The 26,661-nt window shown below is 40.8% G+C and overlaps 1 protein-coding gene across 2 annotated transcripts; it reads right to left on the bottom strand.

Moving 5' to 3' along the window:
- Positions 1 to 354: 354 nt before the first annotated feature.
- Positions 355 to 25,966, bottom strand: LOC144726082 (electrogenic aspartate/glutamate antiporter SLC25A12, mitochondrial-like). Of its 2 annotated transcripts, none has more exons than XM_078604691.1 (18): positions 23,994 to 25,966; positions 23,164 to 23,217; positions 22,139 to 22,281; positions 19,558 to 19,673; positions 17,737 to 17,876; positions 17,205 to 17,351; positions 15,457 to 15,595; positions 13,980 to 14,073; positions 13,317 to 13,401; positions 12,143 to 12,227; positions 10,735 to 10,887; positions 10,005 to 10,057; positions 9,697 to 9,777; positions 9,135 to 9,275; positions 7,132 to 7,270; positions 5,888 to 6,046; positions 3,768 to 3,858; positions 355 to 3,406 (listed from the first exon to the last, which is right to left on the bottom strand). In XM_078604691.1, exons 1-18 carry the CDS (start codon positions 24,060 to 24,062, stop codon positions 3,214 to 3,216), a joined length of 2,082 nt encoding a protein of 693 aa, XP_078460817.1. In that variant the 5' UTR covers positions 24,063 to 25,966; the 3' UTR covers positions 355 to 3,213. The 2 variants fall into 2 exon arrangements, with proteins under 2 accessions (XP_078460817.1, XP_078460816.1); XM_078604690.1 differs by having other exon boundaries at positions 25,453 to 25,965.
- Positions 25,967 to 26,661: the final 695 nt, after the last annotated feature.

Raw genomic sequence — 26,661 nt, 5'->3', positions numbered from 1 at the left:
ACACACTTTTGGAGTGAAAGGCTGTTTAAGCACCAATGACTTTCGCGCATAATTGTGGCAGCGATATATATATAACACATTTCTGTGGAGGGAATTGGTAGGAACGTTGGGTTGCTCGGTCAATGGCCAGGGTCAACGGCGGCGTGGTGTATTCCGCAAATATGCCCGACTGTGAGGGCGGGCACAAGCCGGCGTGAGTAGGTTAAACGTTGAGTTTTATAAGGGCACCACGGGGTGACCAGCCCCTGCCCACCCAGCCCCAAACTTAACAGTTAAGGCAATTTGCTGTCAACATGTACAACATACACACGTGGGCAATTAAACAATATTTTGAAAATCTGAAAAAAGGCTTAGTTGGTGTCAAATGATGAGTTTATTTTGCGTTGTGTTTTTTGTGTGCGATCTTATTTTGTATTTGTATTGTCACAACATAATATAAGTAGTGACGTATATGTGGATAAGAGAAGCAGGTGCATTAAAACAAAGCACATCAGCTGATGCACACACAGCACTTTGGAAACCGACTTGTTATTCAACACCCTTTGAAAGTGCACACACACAACAGAGCGCAATGAATGATGCCCCTTGAATTTATAGAGGCCCAATAACCTTTCATATTTAATTGTATTTTTAACCACTGCAACAAATATACTTCATGGCCATACGAATATCCACAGCAAAACACACAATGCTGAGCATGCAGAATTTTAGAAGACTACAGATGTAGGTAAAACTAGTCATGTAACCTGTCCTTCATAATTAGCTGTTTTACTCTGATAATTATATAATGCCATACATTTCAATACTAATAAATAAGTGATCCTTCTATAACTGGATACGACAGGATATTTTTTTTACCCATATTGTCTGATTTTAAGACGAAGTTACTTTGAAAACACTTTCTCATTACATTGAATGTCAGGTTTAAGTTGAATAATGATGTTAAAATATTGTCACAATCATCCTTGATCATACAACGTACCCATTGTAGTCTTATAAAAGAGAGTAATGTTATTCATCTTTCTATGTGCACCTAAAATGCTAAATTAACCATTATAGCATGATCATGTGATTACAATTACGGGATAATTTGGATCTATGAAGCTACGACCCAGTAAACATTCAAAGTTGGGCCAACGTTGGCATGTGGTTCAAACCGTTGGATCAACAGTGGTCCAATGTTTTTCCAACATTCCATGTTTACTGGGTAAATATGACGTGGTCTTTATATTGTACGTTTTATTTTGGTATTACGCATGTTTTCCCAGGAAAGCCTCACTGAGTCTCGACTCGTCAGGAGGGTCTTGCAACGTTTTTGCACTAGGAGGCGACAATTGCTATGCATTTCCCCGTGAAGTAATTTTACGAGTAATTTTAAACATGTTTAAAAGATGGCCCACGACGCCAGCAAACAATGAACCAATTCTTGTTCGATTGACGTCACGGGAACTTTAACATCCACTGTAACTCAGACGGAACATATTTTACCCACGGTAACTGCAAAGATATGCAACAATCAACGAACGCGTCACTGCTATTGTAAATAGAAGGATCGTGATTTGAATACAGTGTACTGGGGATCAGGTAAAGGAAGAGAGTGATTCTTTGAACAAGAAATGGCAATTAGGGGGGCTTAAAGAGAAGACATATCCAATATTTATCACGCAAACTCCAGTCATCTTCGCAGTTGCTTTTGGCTAGCCATCGAACAAAGACGTGCTTTTGCGGGCCTCTGGAACGGTCTTTCCTCCGATATTCGGAAGCCACTGGAGCTATGCATTTTTAAATCTTGATTGAAAACGAATTTGTATAGAACTTCTTTTTGTGTTTAGTTTGGTGTCCGATTAGCACGGTTGGCTATGTACGATGCCAAAGAAGTTCCACATACATGAGTAATGTATTGCGCACTCGTCTTCATAAATGTACTTCCAAGCTTTCGTTAAATAGTTCTTACATGAAGTTCTAGAATAAAAAATAATTTTAAATGCGGCAGAACTCTTTCACAATGTTATATTAAGATATGGTCACATGTATTTTGTTGATAGAACATTTACGAAGCTCGCACAAAATCTATAAGAGCCATATTCCACATTCTAGCCCAACATACCTGTTGTTACCTATCATTCATATGCAATGAAGAAGGGCCATTACCCAAAACATCGCCTATTATTTTCTTTAAATGCCACAGTGTTATTTATGAATATGGAGTTTTCGTTGTTGTTTCCGTTGTTTATTTGAACTGCATGCCACTTGTGATGCAGCACAGACAGCACTCTAGAGCTGCTAAACAGTAGCAGGCAACAAAGGGACAGTGAACAACACATCCCTCTGCGTGGCTGTAATACCACAAACCACAGTTGCAATTAAGTATTTTAATGCCAAAATTATTTGAACATTCTCTGGATACTATAGATAATATAGTTATCACGTTAATAGAATGATGGATTAAGTTCCAGTAGAACTCCAAAAATGTGTCTTCCAATTAACCACAAAACCTAAACATCACAGCGCCTCTGCAGTTCACAGGAGCTCCTGTAATTCACGGGGGAGACAATCATAAAATATGTGAGTTTTCATCGAGGATTTTTGGAGTTCGACTGCTGCATTATTCTATATACATTAATCTTGAATAACAATACAACACCATGAACAATACCACCATTTCGAAATGCATTTTAGAGTCTGCATTTTAAGAGCTATGAGGACTTATCACATATAGCAATTTAATACGTTTTTATAATCAACATTAAACAACCGGATGTTTCCAGTTGAAGATATTTTGGGACCTGAACCAAACCAGAACCCCTACCAAGCACGGTCAAGTCACATCCCAACGAAACACGTGGCCCGATCCCTCTGTATGTTAGGCCGAGTGTGGTGATTGTACCGAGAACATTTGTATGGCGTGCCCAAAGCAAGAACACTGAGTTGCCTGTAAGAGGCGGTACAGCAAGTAGGATTCCAACGTATCTGTGCAGACTTTGAATTTTGGTCACCTATGCGTGGATTTTTCTTGTGGGCATTCAGATTTTTTCCCCCACCCCCACAAACAAAAATGCAGTTTAAACAAAACTCGTTCTCGCTACGTTGTTACGTATTGTAGGAATTAGCCGAGTGTGAACCAGCACTGCGAGAACTATACATCTGAAAGCAAATCGCAATAATTGTAAATGTGGCACCATTGTATTACTGTATTTCATACCTGAAAAAGATCTACTGCTTAAGTGTGTGAGCAGCAGACAGCGTTGGGGTGTTTGCTTGAAACTTGGGCAAGTAGAGGCCAAACTTGCTTTCAATGCCAGCGAAGGTGACGTTAGCCAACCGATACCCGCCAATGTGATTTGTATCAGGTGGAGGAAGGTTCGAAATCCGTGACTTGGGTGTGGGTTCAGAGCCCGTTGGCTTGCTGCAAATGGGGAAAGTGGCACGTCAAAAGTCATTAAGCGAACGCTGTATGGAGGGTGCATGTAAATCAACGAAGTGTTTAGTTGGTCTCGAGTGTGTGATTGTAATTGTGGGTCCATTCAAAGCATTATTCTGTCATCACAATCATTAAAAACGCGCCTCGTGAATACAATGATTGGCTACCAATATTCTCATGATGAAAATGCAATTACAGCGCATGGCAACCAAAAAATTGTGGCATTGACTTAAGCGTAACTGTTTTGGGGGATTATTAAAAAAAAATAAACCTCAAGGACACACAACATGCGTGTATGTATAAACTTAGTAAACCGTAATGTCGTGAATTACATATCGTTACTTACATTCCTCCAAAATCAACGTACAACCATCTCTGCAGCAGCTCATATGAAACGAGGGTGACACCAAATTGAGGTGATGATCGTAACACACGTGCTAAGCAGGAGGGAAACACACTTGGTTAATATAAATATTTTTCATCGTTAAAGTATCAAATTTTCAAAGAAATGCAGGGCAGTGCTTCTCTCTGTTGGTAGCTTTGAGGCAGGAGTGGTACTGCAAGAGTCATATGCATGGTATCAGTCCCTCCGATAGAACAATCACTATCAACTTCCCACAAAGTAGTATACATATTTTATATATCCCAAATGAATCATGGGCTAAGTCAATCCTTGCCAATGATATGAATTAAGCTACTGCCAATATTTGAATCGTGTATTCTAACCAAAAGGTGATCCGGTCAGATGTTTAAATGCTCATCATCATTTTCAACAATGAGATCAATCCACTGCTGGATGAAGGCCACCCCAAGCATTTGCCAATTTATGATTTTGCAATTCTTCACAGGTTAGCGACGACACTGGCTACAATTGCAATTAGCACCTGCCCATGAGCTGATTTATTTGCTCCATCTTTGGCTGCATACTGTCATTATACTTGATCATTGGCCATCAACCTTTATAATGAAGTGTTCTGCCCAATCAGACTTCGTTTTCTTAACAAGTTTCAATGTTGTATTTAAGCCACGTATGTTCTCTTATCCATGTTTTCGTCTTTATATCTCATTAAAATTCCAAGCAACTCTCCATGCTTTTTTCGCACTCTTAATTTTTTGTCCATTTTTTATGACCATCTTTATAAACTGTATGTCATAGAAGGTAATATGAACGAATTAAAACAGTTTACTCATGAGGCAAATTGTTTTGTTACTTATCATTGTCAAGTTCTTCTTCCGAAAAGTGTTCCAACCTTCTCTTGGCTGCCTCTGGTTTCATCAGTTTGACTTCAGTCTGCCTTCAATCTCTGTCCTAGGTATGCATGTGTTTGCCAGTTATGTCTCTCTCACAAACATCTCCAGTTGTTTAGCGAATTTGTTTGGCATCAGCATCGTTTTGCTCGTCGTTATCATAATCCCAACATTGTAGCCTTCTTTATAAAGTTTGAACATTTCCTGCAGTTTACTTCCGTTGGATATTATAATGAATGTTCTTGGAAAATCTGAGATGGTTGTTATTTTCTACGTTAATATTTAAGGTTTTGTTTCTGCAATTCACTTTTTGGAAAATATGTTCGCATGTCGCTGTGAATTTCTTTAGTGAAAGTGCGTCCCCTTGTCTGACTCCCCTTCTGAAATCTCTGTTGGTACTCCAAGTCATTCTTTGTGTGGCTGTTCCATTTTTCTTAAGTTTTTGTGCTTTTTAAAAATATATATTTTCTATCCCTTGGCTTGTTAGGCCTTGGCTTGTTAGAGCAAGGCCTAACTTATCGTTTAGGCCTTGGCTTGTTCGATCTTGGATGACGACATCAATTTCTACTGAGTTAAATGCTTTTTTTACAATCTGCAAAGGCTAGGCACAATGGTTATTGATCGTCATTGGTATTTTCCAGAATCTAATGCCTGGTATTTTACTTTGAGATAATACAACGCTTTCGAGTATATATTGAAAACAAATATTAGTTTTTCTGAATAAAGAGCTGCAAACTTGTTTTTGCTTAGACTATTTCATTAGGTTAATTATACAAAGACATCAGTACATTATAGACACACTACTGTTTTAGGAGAGTAGTATCCTTAATATCATCCATCCGATTTCTTTGGCATATTGCTAAAAGCATAAGATTGACGAAAAGTAAAAACATACTTCTAGATTTGAAGCTTTCGTGACTGCAAGGAATCATATTCTTAAGTTTTTTCGGTAAAGTCACGTAGGTAAAACATCAAAATTAATGAAAATAAAATAAAATAAAAACAAAAATCACGACGTTGTGTTGCCTCCGAAACGTCGTGATTTTTGTTTTTATTTTATTTTATTTTCATTAATTTTGATGTTTTACCTACGTGACTTTACCGAAAAAACCTAAGAATATAAATACATACTCATACAATGAAGCGTACGGTAATAAGTGAAAAAGCTCGCGGTAGTGATGATTACAATGGTGACTAATTGATGCATGGTAGGATTACCTCCAGCTCCCTTCCAGAATGCGCGCCAGCCCTCCTCGTGCAAGATCTTACGGAAGCAGTCGTAGACGCCACTGTAGGATGTCTGTCCAGCCCGTGCCGCCACTTGTAGCCGTGTCTTGATCACGTCGGCTGGAGTGACTAAGGATGCCGCTGGCATTCCTACATTCCAAAGTACAACCATGCCAAAACTGGGGACCCGGCGTTAAGCTTCACCGATGTTTTGTGTTATCTGTTCACAGCCAAGAACACTTATTCTAGAACTACTCACGTTTAAACTGACCACTAAGTGAATACTGTTTGCCTTAATTTATAATCTGTTACTGCGTCATCTTTCCCGATATAATTAAAGTAAACTGATATTCATTTGTATTGTTCATTTTGAATAAAGGTTTCATGCCCTCATACATAAAATAACAGGTAATTTTAAAATAATTACGTTTTTTTCCCATACTGTTATTGAGAGAAAGGGAAGATCTCAACGTTTTGGCTGACTAGCTTTCGGGAAACATGAAAGTCTGCAGAGATGAATAATGCATTATTATCGATTATGCATTATTGATCCTACAGCACCTACTAAGCAACCTCAGCGACTAATAATATGTATGATGCTCCATATAGTCTAAAGAAGGCCAGTCTGCCGAACCGTCGAGATATTTATCTCAGTGAAATTTTAAATTCGCCTTACCACCCCATGCTAAGAAAACAAACATTTGAAATCTATAAGAAAACCCTGTGTCAAAGCTCGATTGGATTGTTTAAGTGGTAAATATGATTGACATTAAACTCCCACATTCCATGTGTTCACTGCATTATGTGGATATCAACTTATCTTTTTCAGAAATTCCTGTTTTGTTAATTTTATTATGATTATCATTATTTTTAAATCCTTTATATTAAGTTCACTTGCTTGCTTGCGCGCTTACGACTGTGCAAATCTTTCAGTCGTTTTTTAACCCACTTCCCGTGATCCAATCGAGCTGACATTTTGCACACAGACTCGTTGTGCGTGACAATTTATTTTCGTGAACATTTTTTTCCATAACTTTACACTTTTTAGGAATTTTTTTTTATATTTAATTACCAATTGCTTAATGGTGGCAGGCAATCATCTGACCCATAGGTAGCAGCCATCTCAAGCCAGAGGACGAGAGGACTCTAGCCGCCACGCATATAAAGGATTTATAGTGAAAAACTTTTTTTTACGGGTTATTTTTTTACTCTAATAGTATCTGCTGTGGAAGCACCTGCAATGGCTCCGGCAGTAAGGAGCTGGAGAGGGCCAACTCGCCCGTCCTTGTCAGCCAGCAACATTTTGGTGTGTGCATAAGTGGGGAAGTAGATGGCTGAGAATGGGATGTCTCGTAAGAAGCAGGCTTTGGCACCCTGCGAGTGAGGGATTACACAAAAGAGCAACGTTTACACAGGATCCACCAAATACTGGACATTTTGACTGGTGTGTCATGAATAAATGTATTTTGTTTACCCGTGTAGAAGCTCAGATTTTTAAGTGAACAAACGAACACAGCACTCTCCAAATTTGTTTTAAATAGCATTGGATTAAAACAAGGTATTGCCTAAGTGGCACAAACATTGCAATTTTAACATCATAGAGCAGGATGATGGATCAATGGGTTTCCTAGCAATGATGAAAAATTATGGACAAGAGGCGTCACCTCGCCAATCGATGTAAAAGATGCTGTTGTGAGCAATTTATTCACGTGATTTTTTAGTTTGTTATATTACTGTGCTTTGAATATGGAAAACATATGTTAGTTATATTAATACATTATTGATTGTGCAGGTAAGAATCCATTCAGGGCAATAATCTTAAAATTATAATTTGTTCATCGTATTTATCATGACTCGTGTGTGTATATATATAGTGTTCAATACAATACAGTTAAAATACAATTTATATTTTCATAGCGTATAAATGTGACCATATTTTCAGGTGCTGTACAGAAAATGGACATTTATATTATATAAACACTGAATCATCAGCTTGTGCAGGAAGTCGATAGTATGGATCGCTCAGGGAAGGGAGTTGCAGACAATGGGGCCAGCAGAGGAGAATGAGTGACCTCCCACTGAGCAAAGGTTAACTAGGGGCTTCAATAGAAAACCTTGGTTGCTGGAGTGGAGAATGTGCAGAGGGGAGTAGAGTGAGATAAGAGGAGACAAGTAGGCAAGAGCAAATCCATGGAGAATTCTGATGAGTGTGATATTGAATTTGATCATGGAATGGATTAGGAGATAATGGATGGATCGGAGCATTTGTGTGATCTTGTAACGATTACAGGTGAGGGAGACGTCTGGCAGAGGCAGTTTGGGTTATTCGTATTTTGGAGATGAGGGAATTGGGGAGGCTGTAGAGGAGATAATTGCAATAGCCTCATCAGGATGTAATGAAGTCACGGATGACAATTTCCGCATCAGCAGGGGTAAGGAGATGGTGAATGCGGTAGATGCTGCGCAGCATTTAAATATGTGGGAACAGTTAGATCAGTGACAACTCCAAGCCGTTGCACACTCTTCGCTCGTGCAATGCAAATGTTTAGGAGGCACTCACTCAATGTGGAGTATTTGCTGAAAGTAAGGAAGACTAATGAGTACAGTACTTCTGTTTTGGCAACATCAACATTTAGATGTTTAGGAAGCCAATCCACGGTGACAAATGTTAAGCCAGGATGTGAAGTGGACAGCGAGGTTGGGTTCACAATGGAAATGGCAATGCAGAGGTGGGTGCCATCAATATAAAAATAATTATCAGCATTTTAATCAAAGATGATTTTGCCAGAGAGAAGTTACGTTGAAAAAAAAACCAGGGAGCCAAGGAGAGAGCCTTGTGGTAGAAAACAGACCTCATATGGGAGTGCAGAATACACAGTCCGAGAGGTAGGAGTAGAACCATGAGGGAATTGTGCTGGAGATGGCTCATAGCTACATAGATTTTAAAGGGAGATGGAATGATCTTTGGTGTCAAAAATAACAGAAAGGTATAGCATAACTCGGAGTGGCAGTGATCCATTGGCTCAAGAGAGAAGACTGCCGTTAACCCTACGTAGAACAGTGACGAAAATGTTTCTTAGTATGGTCACCCATAGAAGCATACACTAGAGATGTCTGCGATGTTTATTCGACAAATGAACATATGTACCGAGCACAACTATTTAAAAAAAAATACACAGATTAGGGGTTAATGATTCAGGGACATGCCAGTACAGTGTAGGTGGAGGCGGTTCCTGACCTTATAGAGGCCTAGGAATCCAAGGTCTCGCATCACAGTGAGTGCGCTGACTCGGGCACCAGTAGTGATCTCTCCCGCCACCTGTAGTCGGATCTTGACAATCTCCAGGGGGTTGGTGAATATGACCTGAGAGCCCCCAGCCTGCAGGATCATCACAGGAAATATTACATGAGCATTACATCGCCAGTCTGTGTAATCTTGATTTGAAGCTTTCGTGACTGCAGGAATCCATACTCTTTGGTTCTTTCAGTAAAGTCTGTGTAATGTTCAACTTGTGTGGGCCACCAACTAGCAGGCAGCGCTGCCAGTTTGGGTGATTTTTCGATATCTTTTTTTTAGGCCGATGTGTTTATGTCATGCAGAAAACCAACTGTGTACTCTTGCTTGGGCTGTCTAGTGGTTTGGGCACAATTGCATCTGTATGTGTGTATGTTGAACTTCTTGAGCGCCGTGCGTAGCCAACCGTGCTCATCGCAAGGTGCGGGGGAAGGACAACAGACTTTACACGAAAAGTAGTTCTCAAAGTGGACGTGATTACGTTAATCTCTGTGCACAAACTTACACATGCTCCAGATAATATTTCTGCAAGTCCGTGAATGGATCCATCACGCTTGGTGAACTTGTCGCGCACTAAGTCATTTACCTGCACAAAAATAATGGTCTTGTTATTCAATGATCATCCTCGTTTAATTTGTATCCACATTGTATTAATATATTTTAAAGGAAACCACCACTCACTGTGCATTTCAGCATTTTACTAGATTTCTGTGAACTGGTAGCAAGCATTATATTTTTTAAATGTATAACAATGAAATAAGTAAAACAGCATGAGTGGTGAGTAGATTCATAGTTGTTAAATGATGTACATACAGTGAGTTTTATGGCTTTTTCTGGAGCCACACCGATAAGCTGAGGGAGAAGTCCTGTATAGAAAACGGTAGGAAATAAGCAGATAACCTATTGGTATAAGAACATCATCAGTGTGTGAGCACAAGCGTTTTGATCATTTGACCATCGTGATCTCTTATGCTGCTGTCATGAGAAAGTTCAATGCATAACATTTAAGTGCCTGTTACTGAAATGGCAATATCTTTGGTTGGCTATAGTTTGAAACAAAGACATATATTCCTTTAAAAATCAGCTCCACTGGTGTTTTGAGGAAAAAGTATAGTTTCTGAAAATAATGTTAATCTTTATGATTTTTTTTTATTCCTAAGTGATGAGAGTCTCTGCCACGTTACCAGACAGAATCAGGATCTTTATTTATCCTGGAGAAATCCAATGAGCTATGAAGTTCTTTTTCACAGATTTCCAGTCGGGGCGGGTCAGAAAGTTACATCAACAACAACAGTAAAACTACGTACAATACTCATTCGTATTCACTTCACACCTTCTCAGTTCAGTAAAACTAAAATGTCAAATGCTGACAGTTTGTGTTATTTCATTTGAAGGTTAAACTGCATATAGAAAAAACACACCCCTTAACTTAAGCAAGGGGACGCCACTACCTTCAGAGATCAAAAGTGACCAAATGTGAAGTTGTTTATCATGTTCTTTCGCCTTGTGGGTTGCATCTGAACTTGTCCCGCGGAGTGCTCACCTCTGTAGAGACCGATTATCCCCTCGTAGCGCACCACCTTCTTGAAGCAGTCGAAGCTGTTTTTGTACATCAGCTCACCGATGAGCGACGAGCGTTGGTTTTGCATGCGCGTCTTTACCAGATCGATGGGGTACACTGCCGTGGCACCCAGTGCTGAAAACATTTAGAGACAGAGCAAAGGAATATCACTCACGAATCTATCGGTAATTACCCATTATCTTCTTGGTTCTTTCGGTAAAGTCACGTAGAAGGGAAATGATAAAATAATAACACATAACACATAATAAAATAATTCACACGACGTTTCGGCCACAACGCAAGCAGCAGTCCTCAGGTGAAGAACACTGTCTTTCCAACAGACCTGTTCTTCACCTGAGGACGGCTGCTTGCGTTGTGGCCGAAACGTCGTGAGAATTATTTTAATATGTTTTATTTTATTATTTCCCTTCTACGTGACTTTACCGAAAGAACCAAGAAGATGAATCCCTGCAGTCACGAAAGCTTCAAATCGAAATTACCCATTAGCTTGAGGAGTATAGGGAACCCATCCCATACATTTTCTTTAGATGCCTAAGCACTTTAACCACAATTGCGCCCACCCATTATGATCAAGTGTGAGTCAATTAAGATACCCAAGAGACATTGATATATTTATCTGTTTTATCACTACCCACACATTTTTCCCACTGAGACGTACATCGTGATCATGTTGCAATATTGTCTGTGATGCTTTGTGTGCCACAGTCTCTGCGGTTTTTATTTTAGCTCGACCAAACAAGGGGTGACGTAAGGGTGGGGAGGGATGTCAGCTGACATTTGTGTGGTGTCACTTATACTCTATAGCAGGCAGCACCAACTCTAGAGCAGTGTCATCTGCCTGCTGTTGATTAGCAATGATGGCATCACACTCACACACGTCTAAAAGATTATGTTGTTATGCACGCAACTAGATTGGAACATTACAATTATAAAACAAAACTTACGAGGATTTTTGTTATCACACTTTCTAATTGGTGTTTTTGTGTATAGTCATGTATAGAGATTGATCACAAGTCAAATTAGGCCAATTGTGATTGTTGGCTTTTAAGACCAACATTTTTGGTTATACGACTATTGTTTGCACATATACTTACACAATAAATACACAACCAAAAAGTGTTAATACGTTTTTTATTGTTATGTTTCTCTCACTTGTCGAAATGTACCAATGTCGGAAGAGATTCGCCTTGACTGGAAAACGTACATGTGTTTCACTGTATGCATCGTAATGCGCTGTCTCGTAATTTGTAGCGTTGCACTCTGATGTTTGTTTTGACTAAATCTGAAGCACTGTTAATAGCACTATGTGTAATGTACAGTGCTATTGTGTAATTGTGGATAAGTTTTGTCTTAAAGTACTTTGAATTACCTCCTGCAGCTGCGCCCAGCATGAACCTGTAGGCCGATTCTCCGACTTGCAAGAGAATGGGCCGGCTCAAGTCCCCACCAAGTTGCTGGCAATATAAGGTTTAGATGGGTCAACTAAAGTGATTACTTCTCCAATATGCCACGTAGATATTGCACATCTTAAGCACATTTTTTAAAAGTTAAAATTTTCACATTGTCAGCATATCCTGAAGGGTGGTAAAGTTTTGAGGAAAAACATGACTAACTTCGCACTGAATGTTTTAAATGTCTTTCTCATGCCGCCACTATGTTGGTTTCCATGTTTACCACTCACAACATAGCACATCACCGATATATGAACTCACTTTGCATTTAAGTAGATGTTGATTAAAGTGAAAATAATGCTCATAATTGTGGTGGCGCCAGGAATGGATTTGGGAAAACCCTGCTGTATTGTAATTGTTTATATATATATGTGCTGCTCGTATATAATAACACATTTATATTAATGTTAAGTGTATTTAAATATGCAATCGAGTTTATCCACAAAAATATTTTATATCTAAAAATCTAAAAAAACTATTTGATGAAAAGTAGTTATTGCAGTAATTAAATTACCTCAAACACATGCGCGGATTACACCTAAGTTTGGATTTTAATGTAAATTCAACCAAAAAGTTCAACCCTAATAAGTACGTTTAATTTCAAAGAGGGCTATTCAGTTCCTGTAAACAAATGCATGGCAAAGACAAAACCTGGTCTAAGGCTTATGATGATTTGAAATATTTTCCGAAGAAAATACGAAAAAAATGACTCAGTGTTGGTAATATTTTCCTTTGAAATTATTTGAGCAAGTTTTGACCTTGCTGCGTTGGGGTAAATGCGATTGTGTAATTCAATAGCCTCATTACCAGTGTACCATCAACCGTTAAAAAAAACATCAACGGGCTAATGTGCACATCTCCTTCAAAGATGGAAAATTAAAGACAAACCACAAGATTGTAGGCATTTTTTTTGTGGCCATGCAACCCAATATCTGGAGCATGGAGTAAATGACTGTAGTCTATGCTCCTTCAACGGAGAAGAACTAGCAACACAAACCCTCTCCTGAAGCCATCTTGTGGCAGGCAGGCCTGGCCATTGGCCACACGCAAGAATAAGAATAGCCTCATGATCGGGTGCACGTGACGCCACACCTGCCGTTGTTTCTCAGCAAGGTTGTAGGGCAGCGCTCCCTCCTCGAGAGGGGCAATCCGTTCAATATCGATCAGAGACAATCGCCTGCACGCGGAAAGGGACAAGTCGAACACGACAACATGCAGCCATGACACGTTGCAATACTCTACTTGGAAAAAAAATTGTGATTGGTTTTAAAAGATAAACTATTCATAATAATACCACTATAGCTATTTTTTTTAATTAAACATCTCTTCCAGATCCTTAAAAACTAATTCACATCATGATCTATGCGCTATGTAATATTTACAGGAGTGGCACACTGGCCACAAGCGATCAGTTATAAATGTGTGGTATTTGTTCACGGTTAACACGTTATAACTGGATGTCAAATTGTGTATTCCTGCCTGCAGGGCATACTACTTGGTTAAAGTCAACAAGACACGGTGGAATACACTTCTTTTATCAGTGAGCATTTCTCTTGAACACATCCTGGAATTCCTAATTCAGGGTATGAAAATGGAGTACTTGGAATTTTTGATTCAATGCTTACCGAAACATTAACATGTTTTGCCTAAAATAAAACAGCATGCTTATACAGTATGTACAAATCTTGCATGAACAAACTGCAAAGAAAAAAAGCCGTATTTGCACAACTGTGAATATTGAAAATATAAACTCACCCTCTGTGCTCATGCAAATCAGCAAGATGGAACAAAATGTCCACTTCAATCGGTGTAATCTGCCCAAACCGCTGTGCTGCAAGCATGAACTCCTCTGAAATGGGGACATAAACAATACATTATAGTACATAAGCTCATTTGGTTACTCGTTCGAGTTGCCAAATCTTTGGTGTATAAAAACAAATTGTCAGAATTTAGGGCTTTAAAATGTTCTCATGAAGCCTCATTTATGACATAAATTCACGATGCATTTTATTTGTGAATGTTTATATGGTTTCCTTTAGCACCATGAGCCATTTAGTCATCCTTATTGGGCTGGTTTGACAATTCGGTGAGAGGTTCACTAAAGAAAAGTGTTGTGGAAGATCCGCGCAACAGCAATTCCTTTCTGCATGCCATCCTCCCACATGTTTTGGTATGATGTTATCTGGTTGTAAACATTCACAACTATGCAAATACAACACGCTAAACTCTATAATTGTGTAAACATTCACAACTATACAAATACAACACGTTAAACTTTCTAATGGGATGCACAGCATTTTAAAAAAGATTATTCTACTACTTCTAAACTTGGATATATGTATACAGTATGACATTTTAAACCAAAATGCGGATTTCTGAGATCATCTTCTTGTTCAGAATGTCTTTTCTCAAGCTTATACCACGCACTACTGCAGGCATCCTCAGGAATTAAGAAATTTAAGATGCTTACAATAGTGTGTGGCAAAATCAGTGCACAGCCCAACTTGGGAAACCGTACTTGGACATCATTATAGTTAACTTGCCTTTTGCCCGTCCAAGGACGGGTGTATTGCAGTAAATCTGAAACTTGCAAGCGAAAAGCAGACCGCGACGTGATATTCATTGCATCAATTCGTGTGCAATTTGTAAGGCCGCGGTGACACAGACCTATTGCATTTTAAGTTATAATCCCTTGTTCATCATGACGTCCTTTTTACTTTGATGTCTCTATAGCGTTACGGAGATCGCGTGACGTGAGGGTTCTGCCTTTGTAGTGAGGGTTGTCAGTTGACACCGAGGAGGGGGGAGGAGGCTCCTCGGCCCCCCATGTGGAGTGACGTCACCCGCTAATTATTATGAATGGGGGGGGGGGTGTCCATTTGGAGGACGTCACCTTATAATGATTATTAATGAGGGGGGCTGTTCAATGTGGAGTGACGTCACCTGCTCATGATTATTAATGAGGGGGGGGGGGGTGTCCATTTGGAGGACGTCACCTTATAATGATTATTAATGAGGGGGGCTGTTCGATGTGGAGTGACGTCACCTGCTCATGATTATTAATGGGGGGGGGGCTGGCCGACAGGGAGTGGCGTCACGCACGGGAGACACAGACATTCTTGGCTCATTATAGTAGTAAATAAGAACTGTGGATTTCACTATCACACATCCATATGAACCCACATTCCTTCCACTGATAAATCCACACCCCCTCCCCGTGCCGTAAGCAAACCTTTTGTAACCTCCATGTCAATGCTAGAGCCTGCCAAGGTACTGTATATCTTCTGAACCAGCTCCATGTTGTTGAGTAGGGAATTGAAGGCGTTGAAGAAAGCAAAGCTCACTCTGTGAGCTTTTAAGCCTCCAACAGCCTGGCAGAAGGCAGCAAAGTACATACATACACTCAATTAATGTATCTACATTAGATAAAAATTCAAGTGTCCTCAGTCAAATGATCATTGTGTGGTACTCATCTCCATTGAAATTCCTGAGTGGGTAGAGAAATTGTTAAATTCCTTTTGCTGAAACCACTACTTTAACGTGTTAATATCTAAATGATGTAGACAACTTTATTTGTCAGTTATTCTGTCACGGTATTTAATAACGGGCTATTATATATTGCCACCGAGCGGAAATGAAGATCTCATCATTTTGGCAGACTGGCCTTCTTCAGGAAATATTGAGCTTTACAGATAATCTCCATCCTGATAGTGAAGTGTGGTGGTGGGTACTGTTGGAAGATTAATTAATTCGGGTGCAAGGTATGATCAGCATTTAATTATCTTTTTAATGCATTCTAGATGTTAATATGCAGATTTTACGACTGCAGTGTAATGAGATTTTTTTGTGGTTTGGATAATTTGGCAAAATGTGATTTATTAAACCTGTTGTACTGCATAGCACTGTGAATGTGACAATGCCTTTTTAAGAACAAAGGACTGCACACAATGTCCTACTTTCTTTCATGTTTAATGATGCTGTGTAGAATGCTGACTGCTGGAGTTTTTTGTTTGTTGTCTTACCAAATTTGTGAACACATACATGGGTCATTAAACAATACATATCCCACATGTGTCACCCACAGCATGCCTGTATCATACACAAATGCATAGCCTAGGACTTCACACAAAACCTGCACGTATATGTAAAGACATAAACTACGCAGGTGGTTAGCAGAGGTCAAGTCTTGCTTTAAGGGTAAGATGCGTTTTGGTTCCGAGCTTTAATACGAGCCAGGCCTCTCGACATGCCTTGCCTCTGCCTGCTCGCGACAGAAGGAGTCGTCGAAGTCACATAACAGAGCCACGTGTGCTCCTGCCACAGAGGCTGTGAACCGTGGATATAAAATGTCCAGTCATTGGTTTAGTGAGGCCAGCATTGCCCAACACCTTCTCGGATGTTCCCTGAAGTATGGCCAAACACACCCCATTAGCCACACGGTGTGGGGAGGCCCTGCTCAAGCAATGGATTGACAAATACGCTTTCAATGTAAACATTTCTCTCTGGGGTAGTGGGGGGGCAGCATTCGGTGGGATTTTGTGTATCGATCAAGAAGTGATTTAAATTGAAAATAGAAGCGTATGTGTGTATTTAACGTCTTTCACACCGTACGTAGCCAACCGTGCTAATCGGAGGTGCGTGGGAAGGGACAATAAATGTTAATCATCCGACAAAACTAATTACGTACAGGCTTCGATTTAAAGCTTCCGTGACTGCAGGGATTCATCTTCTTGGTTCTTTCGGTAAAGTCACGTAGAAGGGAAATAATAAAATAATAAAAATAAAACATAATAATATCATTCTCACTTATTTTATTATGTTTTATTTTTATTATTTTATTGTTTCCCTTCTACGTGACTTTACCGAAAGAACCAAGAAGATACGTACAGCCTGTGAACTGATAATGTTGTATATGTGGTGGTAGACACTGTGTATGTCCAAAGGGTGCTATGCTAAGTGGACACATGCGAGAGAACTGACAGCAACGAGATTTTCCTCCACGAAGGATGTGAGCATGTGCGGCCGAATGGTGACCATGATATCCCGGAAGTCCAGAGCAGCGATGGTGCCTGATTTGTCGGTGTCCTTGACAGCAAAGGCCTGGCGTGCATGCTCCAGCTGCAGCTCCTGCCAAGGCGCAACATGGCACAGCCGCGAGTAACATAATACGAGCATGACACATCAAAGGCCTGAATCTTGTGTTGCCAGTAAAAGTATTTTCAAAATATTGGAACTAAAATGAACAATTTGGCAAGTGTACTTTTGTCAACGGCATGCGAATGAAATATTTCACGTAATGTGTAATTATTGCAATTTATGAAAATTATTCAAACATTAGAATGTTTCATATCAAATTGTCTACCAACATCAGATTTTTTAATATAACTAAATTTTTATAATGGATACGAATAGAAATACACGTTTTTTATTAATACTGTTTCGTCAAAATGTAATGGGCAAAACACTCAATGAGATCATATTATTCTAAAATAAATAATTAAAGGAGACATACCTGTAAAAATTGTGTGAACTCATCGTAATTCATGCTTTTCTTGTGGCTGCTGCCAAAGTGCAGCTGGATAAATTCACATTCCCAATTAAATGGGATATGCTGGTGGATGGTGGTCTGGCTAAAGATTTCCTTGATATTTTCTGCTCAAAAACCCACACAAACACTACATTTTAGCATACGTGATTGCAGACGTTTCAGCAATCAAAAACATGCTTTTAAATAAACACATTTGTATATTTAAAAAAATGCATTTGCATCTATAGTTACCAAACTTTGGTAACCCAATAGTAATGTTATAGTTACTATCAAAACACAATGGTAAACCTAACGTATACACTGTAACTCGTTATCCCCAAGATACACTGTAGTTTAGCCCTCTCTTCCTCTCGCTCCTCAACATCCACACCTCCAATTAGCATGGTTGGCTACATATGGTGTGAAAGAAGTTCAACATACATACAGCATCATCAGCCGTAATCAATCCACTACTGTAATCCATCTATGTATGTATGTATGTTGAACTTCTTTCACACCGTACGTAGCCAACCGTGTTAATCGCAGGTTCGGGGGAAGGACAACAAACTAAACACAAAAACAGTTCTCACGATGCCACCATGCAACAATCCACCTAGCTCCAGCAAAACGATCTAATTTTAACCACTCCATCTCTGCAGCAGATGTCTCTTCAGACAGGTTCCCTTCTTTAGCTGCCATTCCATCGTGAGTGTCATCCACTGGCTATCAGGCTATCATCATCCCGTCTCGCGACGTGCCCTGCCCAAGCCAACTTGACAGTCAAAGTTACGTCTTAAGCCTCTAAATGTTCTCCAATAGATGTGTCCCTCTTTCTCTCTCAGTCTAATTGCAAGCATGTATTTCTCCATGCTACAGCTTTTATTATATATTCTCCCTCAGTGTACATTTTTCTCAACCATATCCTGTAATCGATTATAGACTTTCTGCTTTAGACACAAAGGCATTTTGCTTCGGAAGATCAAGTTCAGATTCCATAATCACTCCAACCCATTCTCATCTGTGTCTTGATTTCATCGTTTGGAATGCAGATCTCATGGAATGAAATGGGAGCATGAAAACAGCAAAAAAAGGTGGTTGACGGTTAGCAATTCACAAATAGTAGCCCTTTGGGAGAAAGATGGGACCATAACTCATGATAGAGAATAAAAATAAGTGGAGGAATGTTATGCAGATATCACACATGTCGCACTTGAATAAGTAAACTATGCCCTTCGCAGAATGAAAGAGGGGAAAACTCACGGACCACGTGGTATAACTGCGGACATCATAAAATAAGCAGGACCGATTGTTCACAGACGTAAGGAAAATTGCCTATCTCTCCCCTCTTATTCTACTTGATTCCCCTCCATGCCTTAACTCCTCTGCAGCCTCGACAGTCTGGAACTCCATTCCCCCACCTATCAGTGCTGTCACTCCTTGTCCCTGTTTAGTTCAGGCTCAGGGCCTTCATTTTTTCCCTCTGCCTATGACTGCCTATCTCCCTCAATCAAATACTTATTCAACTGTTACTGTGCAGTGTCTTGAGATCCGGTCACATTTAGATGCTAGAGATATATCCAAAATTGTATTTCATTGCCCCTCAATTCAAATATGTAATTTACTTCAATATCGAACACACTGGCCATACGAGCAATCACCAATATAATAAAACATTACTATATATATAGAAATTCTAATAATTTATTGTTCTTATTTATAGTAATTGAAGAGCACATCCATCGCAAGACGCAGGCCCAAGACGTCACATTCAGTTGCTAGAGTGCGCGTAGACCCTGTAAATCTCACCAAATGTAACTTGTCCATGTCCAGACTTATCGAACAACTGGAAGGCTACAATGAACATTGCGTCTGGTGCACAAAGCACCGACTCAAATGCCACAAATTCTTGGAAGGAGATCAACCTGGAAGAAACGATTGAGACATGTCAATTGTTTACTCTAATCATAAACTAGATTCCAATCACTTTCTCCGTAATGATATTCATATGTTCAACATAATAGACATTCTTAGGAATGAAATACCTCAGCTGATTATATTCATTGTGGGAGGAATTAAAGGTTTCAAGATTGGTTGCTGGCGTCGAAACGTCTGGTAATGAAATGATTAAGGTTGATGAAGTATTTTTTGCCAAGATCTTTTCTTATTTCTAATATTTAGATATTAAGCACAGCTGAGGCAAAACACTCCAATCATCGTAGATCATTATTGACAACCCCATAGATATACTGTCCTATAATATAAGCAAATACTAAGTCTAGTAAGCCATCCTGGATTATTCGACCTCTTAATGAGATCTAGATTAATTCTAGATTTGAAGCTTTCGTGACTGCAAGGATTCATATTCTTAGGTTTTTTTATTAGTTAATTTTTTTTACCTACGTGACTGTACCGAAAAAACCTAAGATCTAGATTAGACAATGTCTCCCTGTTTTTTCTTCACATAATGATAAGTGGATTACACATTTGTAGAAGGATTAGTAAACCTAGCATTGCATCAGGAGGTTTCTAGTCTATATACACATTTAAGCCGAATTGTTCTAGATATGCCACTGGATTATTATCAAAGGAACAGACCCTCAAATATCTGGTATGCAAATATTAATACCAACAGAAATACGACTGATTTCTAAAGAAAAGAGGATAGTCACGTGAGAGATGACAATGGAAATAATAACATTAATAAAACAGAGAAGATCGCACAAAGGGGATACAAATATGAGTGAGAAGTTTGCATTTTCCTTTGAGTACCATTGACTTCACGCGAGGTTTTTGTTATGAGAAGCAAGCTGACAATCAGTGAGGGACAGTATCGGGGCAGATACAGCTTAGGGGCTTTGCAAGTTGTGTACTGGGAGAGAGCGTCTGCACATGTAGTCAAAGCTGTAAAATAGGCTAAGATGCATTATCAGAATGGAGTTAAGATACAATGAGGCAGATTGTGATGAAAATCGTGGCAAGGGTCTCAACATAAAAAAAGTTGTACAGCGTCGTTATCGTTCGGAGAAATACAAGTGACACTGGCTTCACTGCTATAGAGTGTCTCTGTTACTAAATAATTGTTGGAACACTGGCTGGGAATAGGGATGAAACATCCAGATAGAATGCTTACGCAAGCAGAAATGTATCGTTAATTTATCATGCACAGTGTGCTGTTTGTGCAGGACACTTCAGAACCAAACAAAAATGCGTAAAATTCTAGAAATACCAAATACATATATCTCATGCTTTAGAGTAGCACACATAACCCCCGCTATTGTTTTTCATAGCTGTTACATCCGTTGCCTCGTTTTGCTTAGCAGTTCATTATTGTTTGAACCTACAAGCACTCTGGCCAATTGAATCTGGAACATAGCAAGGTCTCCCTGTGTTATAATCCATCCTCTCATTTACACAAATGTTTTAGATGTACTATCAAGAGCTTTACCAATGCACAGAGGAGGTTTGACCTGTGGAGTTATCATTTTCAATTATTTTAGATGGGTGGTGCACCGCCTACTGCCTAAATTGCATGCTGTAGACAAAGTGCTAAAGGGCAACCTTTGCTATGGACGATAATATGAGATATAGTCTGGGAGCATGGGGACCAGAATGAACACCTGCGACGACTTTGGCTGCTCACCATCTTTGCATTTTATAGGTTAGATACCTAACGTAAATTCATAGGGCGCCCCTTTTCATCACGTGCACCTCACCCTAATTGTGCGTGCTTGATATTACATTTATCACATTTTTTTTGTTCATTAAAGGAGCACCAGATGCAGCTCTCAGCAACAGTGTTCTGATGGCAAGATAAATACATTTTTAAAGGAATTAAGTTAGTTAATAAGGGTCTATCCATTTAGTACGTACGTATGGAGGGGGGAGGGGGGTTAATCCAAATGCGTACGCTTGCGTCTGGGGGATCTACTGACACGTTACGTACGCATAGGAAACGGCGGGGGGGGGGGGTGAAGCCTCGATAATAATGTGTCTACATTGGCCTTCAAATGAGTTAGATAGTCTGGCGGTGGACGATCTGCTTGCTTAAACACGTTGATATTATTGATTCTTGATCGTTTCTACGTGGATTAAATATCGGCCGTTCTATATGTTTCGGGGGGGGGGGGGGTGCGTCAGGCGTACGTAGGTGGGGGGGGGTGTAAAAAGTCCACGTGCGTACAGGGAGGAGGGGAGGGGTCAAGTTTGGACAGATTTTTGCGTACCTACTAAATGGATGACCCCTAAGACTCTGACGGAAAACACTCTCGAAGCTGGACGAAATGAGTGGAGAGCCTTTCCGGTTATACACAATTTGACATCCACAATTTGACATCCAGTTACAAAAGCCTCCATACAGGAACCACATCATTTTAAGAAGAGCACTTACCCATCCTTGTTATGGTCTGCTACACCAGCCAAAAACTTGATCCAAGAAGGATTGGCAGTTGGCTCTGTGCTCATGCTCAGAAATCTCTGCACAAAGTCCGCTGGGCTCATGTAATATTCCCCATTCCTATTCTGGCTTGCAAACTACACGCGACAATGTAAACATATAACATGTAAAATGTATACATGACAATACATTTTCGGATAATGAAGAGTACACTTTTAAGATAAAGAATACACAGTGAATGCTACATTGGAGATGGAAAATATCTATTGAAAGGTCATACATTTTCATATACAGTATTACCTTGTAACCTATTCAAAGTAAAACAATATTGCCCAAAAAAATCCAATAACTTTCTTTATTTGGCAATAGTAATGAAACGACTGTGACTTAGAATTATTGGGGATTCAAATACTTTCAATTGAATAACGGATAGTCCTGTACTGTTATAACATGTACCAGCATGAACATTTGATATAACTTAATTGTCATATTACTGAAAAAGTGTGGATTATTTATGCTTACACCACCTTTAAAATGTGAAAATTACACCAATAGTATTTAGGATAAATTGATGTTCAAAAACTTTGCTCCCTATCGTTGAATACTGAAAGATACATTTTTCTGCATTGCCATCTACTGCCCACACCTATTTTAAGCATGGTGGTCACCCAACCAAGCACTATCCAGGCACAATGCTGCTTAGCTATTGAGGCCCGCTGGGATCATATGCATTTCAGGTGATTTAGTTTTATACATATGCTGTATAATGTACAATATAGTCTTGTTCAAGTTAATGTAGCCTTAAAAACTACCCATTAAAAAACATTATGGAAACTACGATATATACACAACTATATAGACATGGAATTTCCAAACCATGGTTCGACGGAAAAGCCATACAATCGTTTAAGACTGTTGTATTGCTTTGTCATCACTTGACTTAATACATGCATTTGATTAAGCCATATGGGATATAAACCCAAATGTGTTTCTTTATAATCTATTAAGAATGAACTTACCTTTAAAAACACATCCTTTAGCTCCGCAGGGTCAGCCCGTTTTGTAATTTGCACCTGCACAATTAACAGACAACACAGGAACTGGATAGTACACGCGTTATTGACTTCAAATTGACAACTTTGTATCGTTACAGTGTGGAAACGTGAACCCTCTTATTTAATATTTTTAATATCTTGCAATCAGATTTGTGAACAAATGTGTTGTGGGCACTGCAGCATGGCATGCGCTTTAAGTATGTAGTGTAGTGAACTCAGACCGCTATGTAGACACGTACTAATTCACTGGTTAAAAGTTAATTAGCACAGGATTGCCTCGTTACCCTCTGGTCACAAGTTGTGCCCGCGTTATTTTAGACGTTCCATGTACATAATTACCTCTTAGACAGCATGAAAGGGTATAATTTCTCCTCTGGCTTCCTGATTTCACGTGTATTGTTTGTTTTCAGTCAGGACTTATTTTTTCCCTTTTCATAAAAATAACTTCCTATTCGTGAGCTTACAGCCTGTGCTCATTGGCCAAAGTATAGTGTCCTTTCATGAAATGTCACGGTCGCCTTTATAAAAGAAACAGTTGATATATATTTTTTAAACAAGAAGACAATCAGGCGTACATTTGTTCAATGGTGGTGTTAATCCGCCAATTGTTTGTTTAATGTCCCACATTCCGATAGAAAATACTGCGTCCAATTATACTTTCATTTAAATGCCACACTTGCAATACAATTCGAACATGGCTGGTTTTAATGGCATGTGGACACATTTGCAGTGGTATCAAAATGATGAACCCTGATGTCATGACCATCACATAGATGCTGTGATCCGACACTCACCAGAAATCCACAGGGCACTGCATAACATGCGTAGTCACCACCATGAGAGGTGAGGGGCCATGCTCCCATGGCATACTCTGTAAGTCATTTAACTCAAAACCCAGTGCCAGATGTAAAACGATACAATGCTGGTTTTATCTCCACTTTAACATACTGTTACAATTTTTTATTGCAAACATTACACTACTTATGCTATTACATTCTACATAATGCATTACATAACACAACATGCGCATTGGCATTAACATGCAAGCTTCAAGACACTTAACGGGCTTCAACCATTGCAACTTTTTAGCAACGATCTCTAAAGTCATATGGACTTATGTTTAAAATTTGAGTCTTCATTCAACGTTAATTTTAAAAATGGTGGTCACTGCGTGATATGCTGGAATGAGATCAGAGGATTTCTTGTCAATGAACATTACTTCCGCGAAAATAACAGCTTATGTGTAGTGTTATAGGAATGTAACGGTTTTAAGACAAAGCAAGACGCACGAAATATACACATTTTATTGTCAGCAAATACTTATATTTAAATTAGTAGGTTCAGTAAGCTTTCAAGCCTTGCCAATATCTCATACCTGCTTCGCGTGAACTTAATGACCTGGGCATCTCAGTCTTTTTAAATGGTTCCAAGTCTTTGCCACACAAAAGCCTCACTCTTCATGACTGTACATACGGACCCGAACTTGGGACGTACGGCCAATTTGAGTAGTTTTGCATTTGGAAGGACATCAGAAGTAACCATGTGGGAATACTGGAGCTCTGTAAAGGTCAGTCACTTACTTTCTGTACGCAAACGATGGTGACTTTATGCGATCAAAAGTCATCGCCGTCTCAACGATTATCATCTGAACGTGGAGTGCACAGTGCCAGCATATATATGGTGAAGTCGAAGTGTGTAAAGTTGCCAGCGTTCACGAAATTCGCATGCGACGAGGATGAAATCCCAGGGCCACCGCGGCTCGCTCATACAACACACACACACACCCCATGCGAACTCGGGCACGAATTCACCTGTCACAAGCATAGGACAGCAACAGGATGTTTGTTTGGTGTTAATTCTTTTTATTTCGCGATGCTCAGCCATCAATCACGCTCGCGCGTCACACCACCGTGCGTTAGTGTTGAACGTCAACCACGCGGCGCTCTGTGTGCGTGTGGGGTAGGGGAAAACAAAACCAGCCACAAACCGCACACTCAACAACAACGACAACGCATAGCGACAGCCAGGTTAAACAAAAGAGGCTTCACGGGGTGGAGGGGGGGGAACCCTCCCTTTGCACAGCCGTGTGGCGTTTACGCTTCACAGCTGTGAGGTTAAACTCTTCAGGGCTGCGCTTGATGAAAGTGCCACCACCACCGCCCGTTAGAGGAGAACAGGAGCAAGCACAGCAGCAGTAGGAGCAGTAGAAGCAAGCAGTCTCATGCACCCGAGGGCCCGTCCACGGCCTCGTACCATGACGACGAGGACGAACGACACGGACACACGGGGCCGAGGCGCTGGTCAGACGAGAGACGAGAGCGGAGGCTAGACACGAGAACAGAGTCCAGGGCAAGAGAATCGAGACTCGAGGAAGAGAATAGAGAGACTCGTCGAGCAAGAGATGGGAGCGGGCAGGGAGGGGGGGGGAGCAGAAACGGAGCAGAACGCGGAGCAAACTGCGCGAGACGAGGATGATGAGGATGGATCTAAAGCAGCCGCGAGTTGAGCCGGGCAGAGACGCAGATCGGCGTTTCACGGAGACGGCCGTGGAGCGCCTTCGCAGCACGGGCGGGATAGAGAAGAGCGAGAGCGATAGACCGGGAAGGCCCGGCGTGGGTGGCGATGACTGTGGGTCGCAGGCTGGGGAGCAGGAGGAGGAGGAGGAAGAGGCCCAGGCGCCGCGATGTCTCCGCCGGAACGAAGTCGCGTCCACGTCGCGGGCGTGACCTTGAGCAGGCGCGACGCGGTTGGCTGACGCGGAGTCACGTGGCGGCTCAACAGCTGATGCGGAGCGCACGTGGAGCACGCGTGGCGCGCTCGCGGCTGATGTGGAGCTCACGGCTGATGTGGAGCTCACGGCTGACGTGGAGCTCACGGCTGACGTGGAGCTCACGGCTGACGTGGAGCTCACGGCTGACGTGGAGCTCACGGCTGATGTGGAGCTCACGGCTGAGGTGGAGCCTGGAGCTCACAGCTGATGTGGAGCCTGGAGCTCACAGCTGATGTGGAGCTCACGGCTGATGTGGAGCGTGGAGCTCACAGCTGATGTGGAGCTCACAGCTGATGTGGAGCTCACAGCTGATGTGGAGCTCACGGCTGATGTGGAGCTCACGGCTGAGGTGGAGCGTGGAGCTCACAGCTGATGTGGAGCTCACAGCTGATGTGGAGCTCACAGCTGATGTGGAGCTCACGGCTGATGTGGAGCTCACAGCTGATGTGGAGCTCACGGCTGATGTGGAGCGTGGAGCTCACAGCTGATGTGGAGCTCACGGCTGATGTGGAGCTCACGGCTGATGTGGAGCTCACAGCTGATGTGGAGCTCACGGCTGATGTGGAGCGTGGAGCTCACAGCTGATGTGGAGCTCACGGCTGATGTGGAGCGTGGAGCTCACAGCTGATGTGGAGCTCACGGCTGATGTGGAGCTCACAGCTGATGTGGAGCTCTCAGCTGATGCTGAGCGA

The sequence above is a fragment of the Lampetra planeri genome, chromosome 2 (genome assembly GCF_965212315.1).
Source record: "Lampetra planeri chromosome 2, kcLamPlan1.2.h2, whole genome shotgun sequence".
Lineage (NCBI taxonomy): Eukaryota > Metazoa > Chordata > Hyperoartia > Petromyzontiformes > Petromyzontidae > Lampetra > Lampetra planeri.
The sequence above is the reverse complement of the archived record's forward strand: the minus strand, read 5'-3'. Positions and strand labels throughout refer to the sequence as shown.

What these genes read in the sequence shown, in the direction of transcription:
- LOC144726082 (XM_078604691.1), bottom strand. Translation starts at nt 24,062, where the DNA reads ATGGGAGCATGGCCCCTCACCTCTCATGGTGGTGACTACGCATGTTAT. An exon ending in ACATGGACAAGTTACATTTG is followed by an intron (nt 17,877 to 19,557) that starts GTGAGATTTACA and finishes GTTTTTGAGCAG; the next exon opens with AAAATATCAAGGAAATCTTT. An exon ending in TACGTTGATTTTGGAGGAAT is followed by an intron (nt 3,407 to 3,767) that starts GTAAGTAACGAT and finishes CCCCATTTGCAG; the next exon opens with CAAGCCAACGGGCTCTGAAC.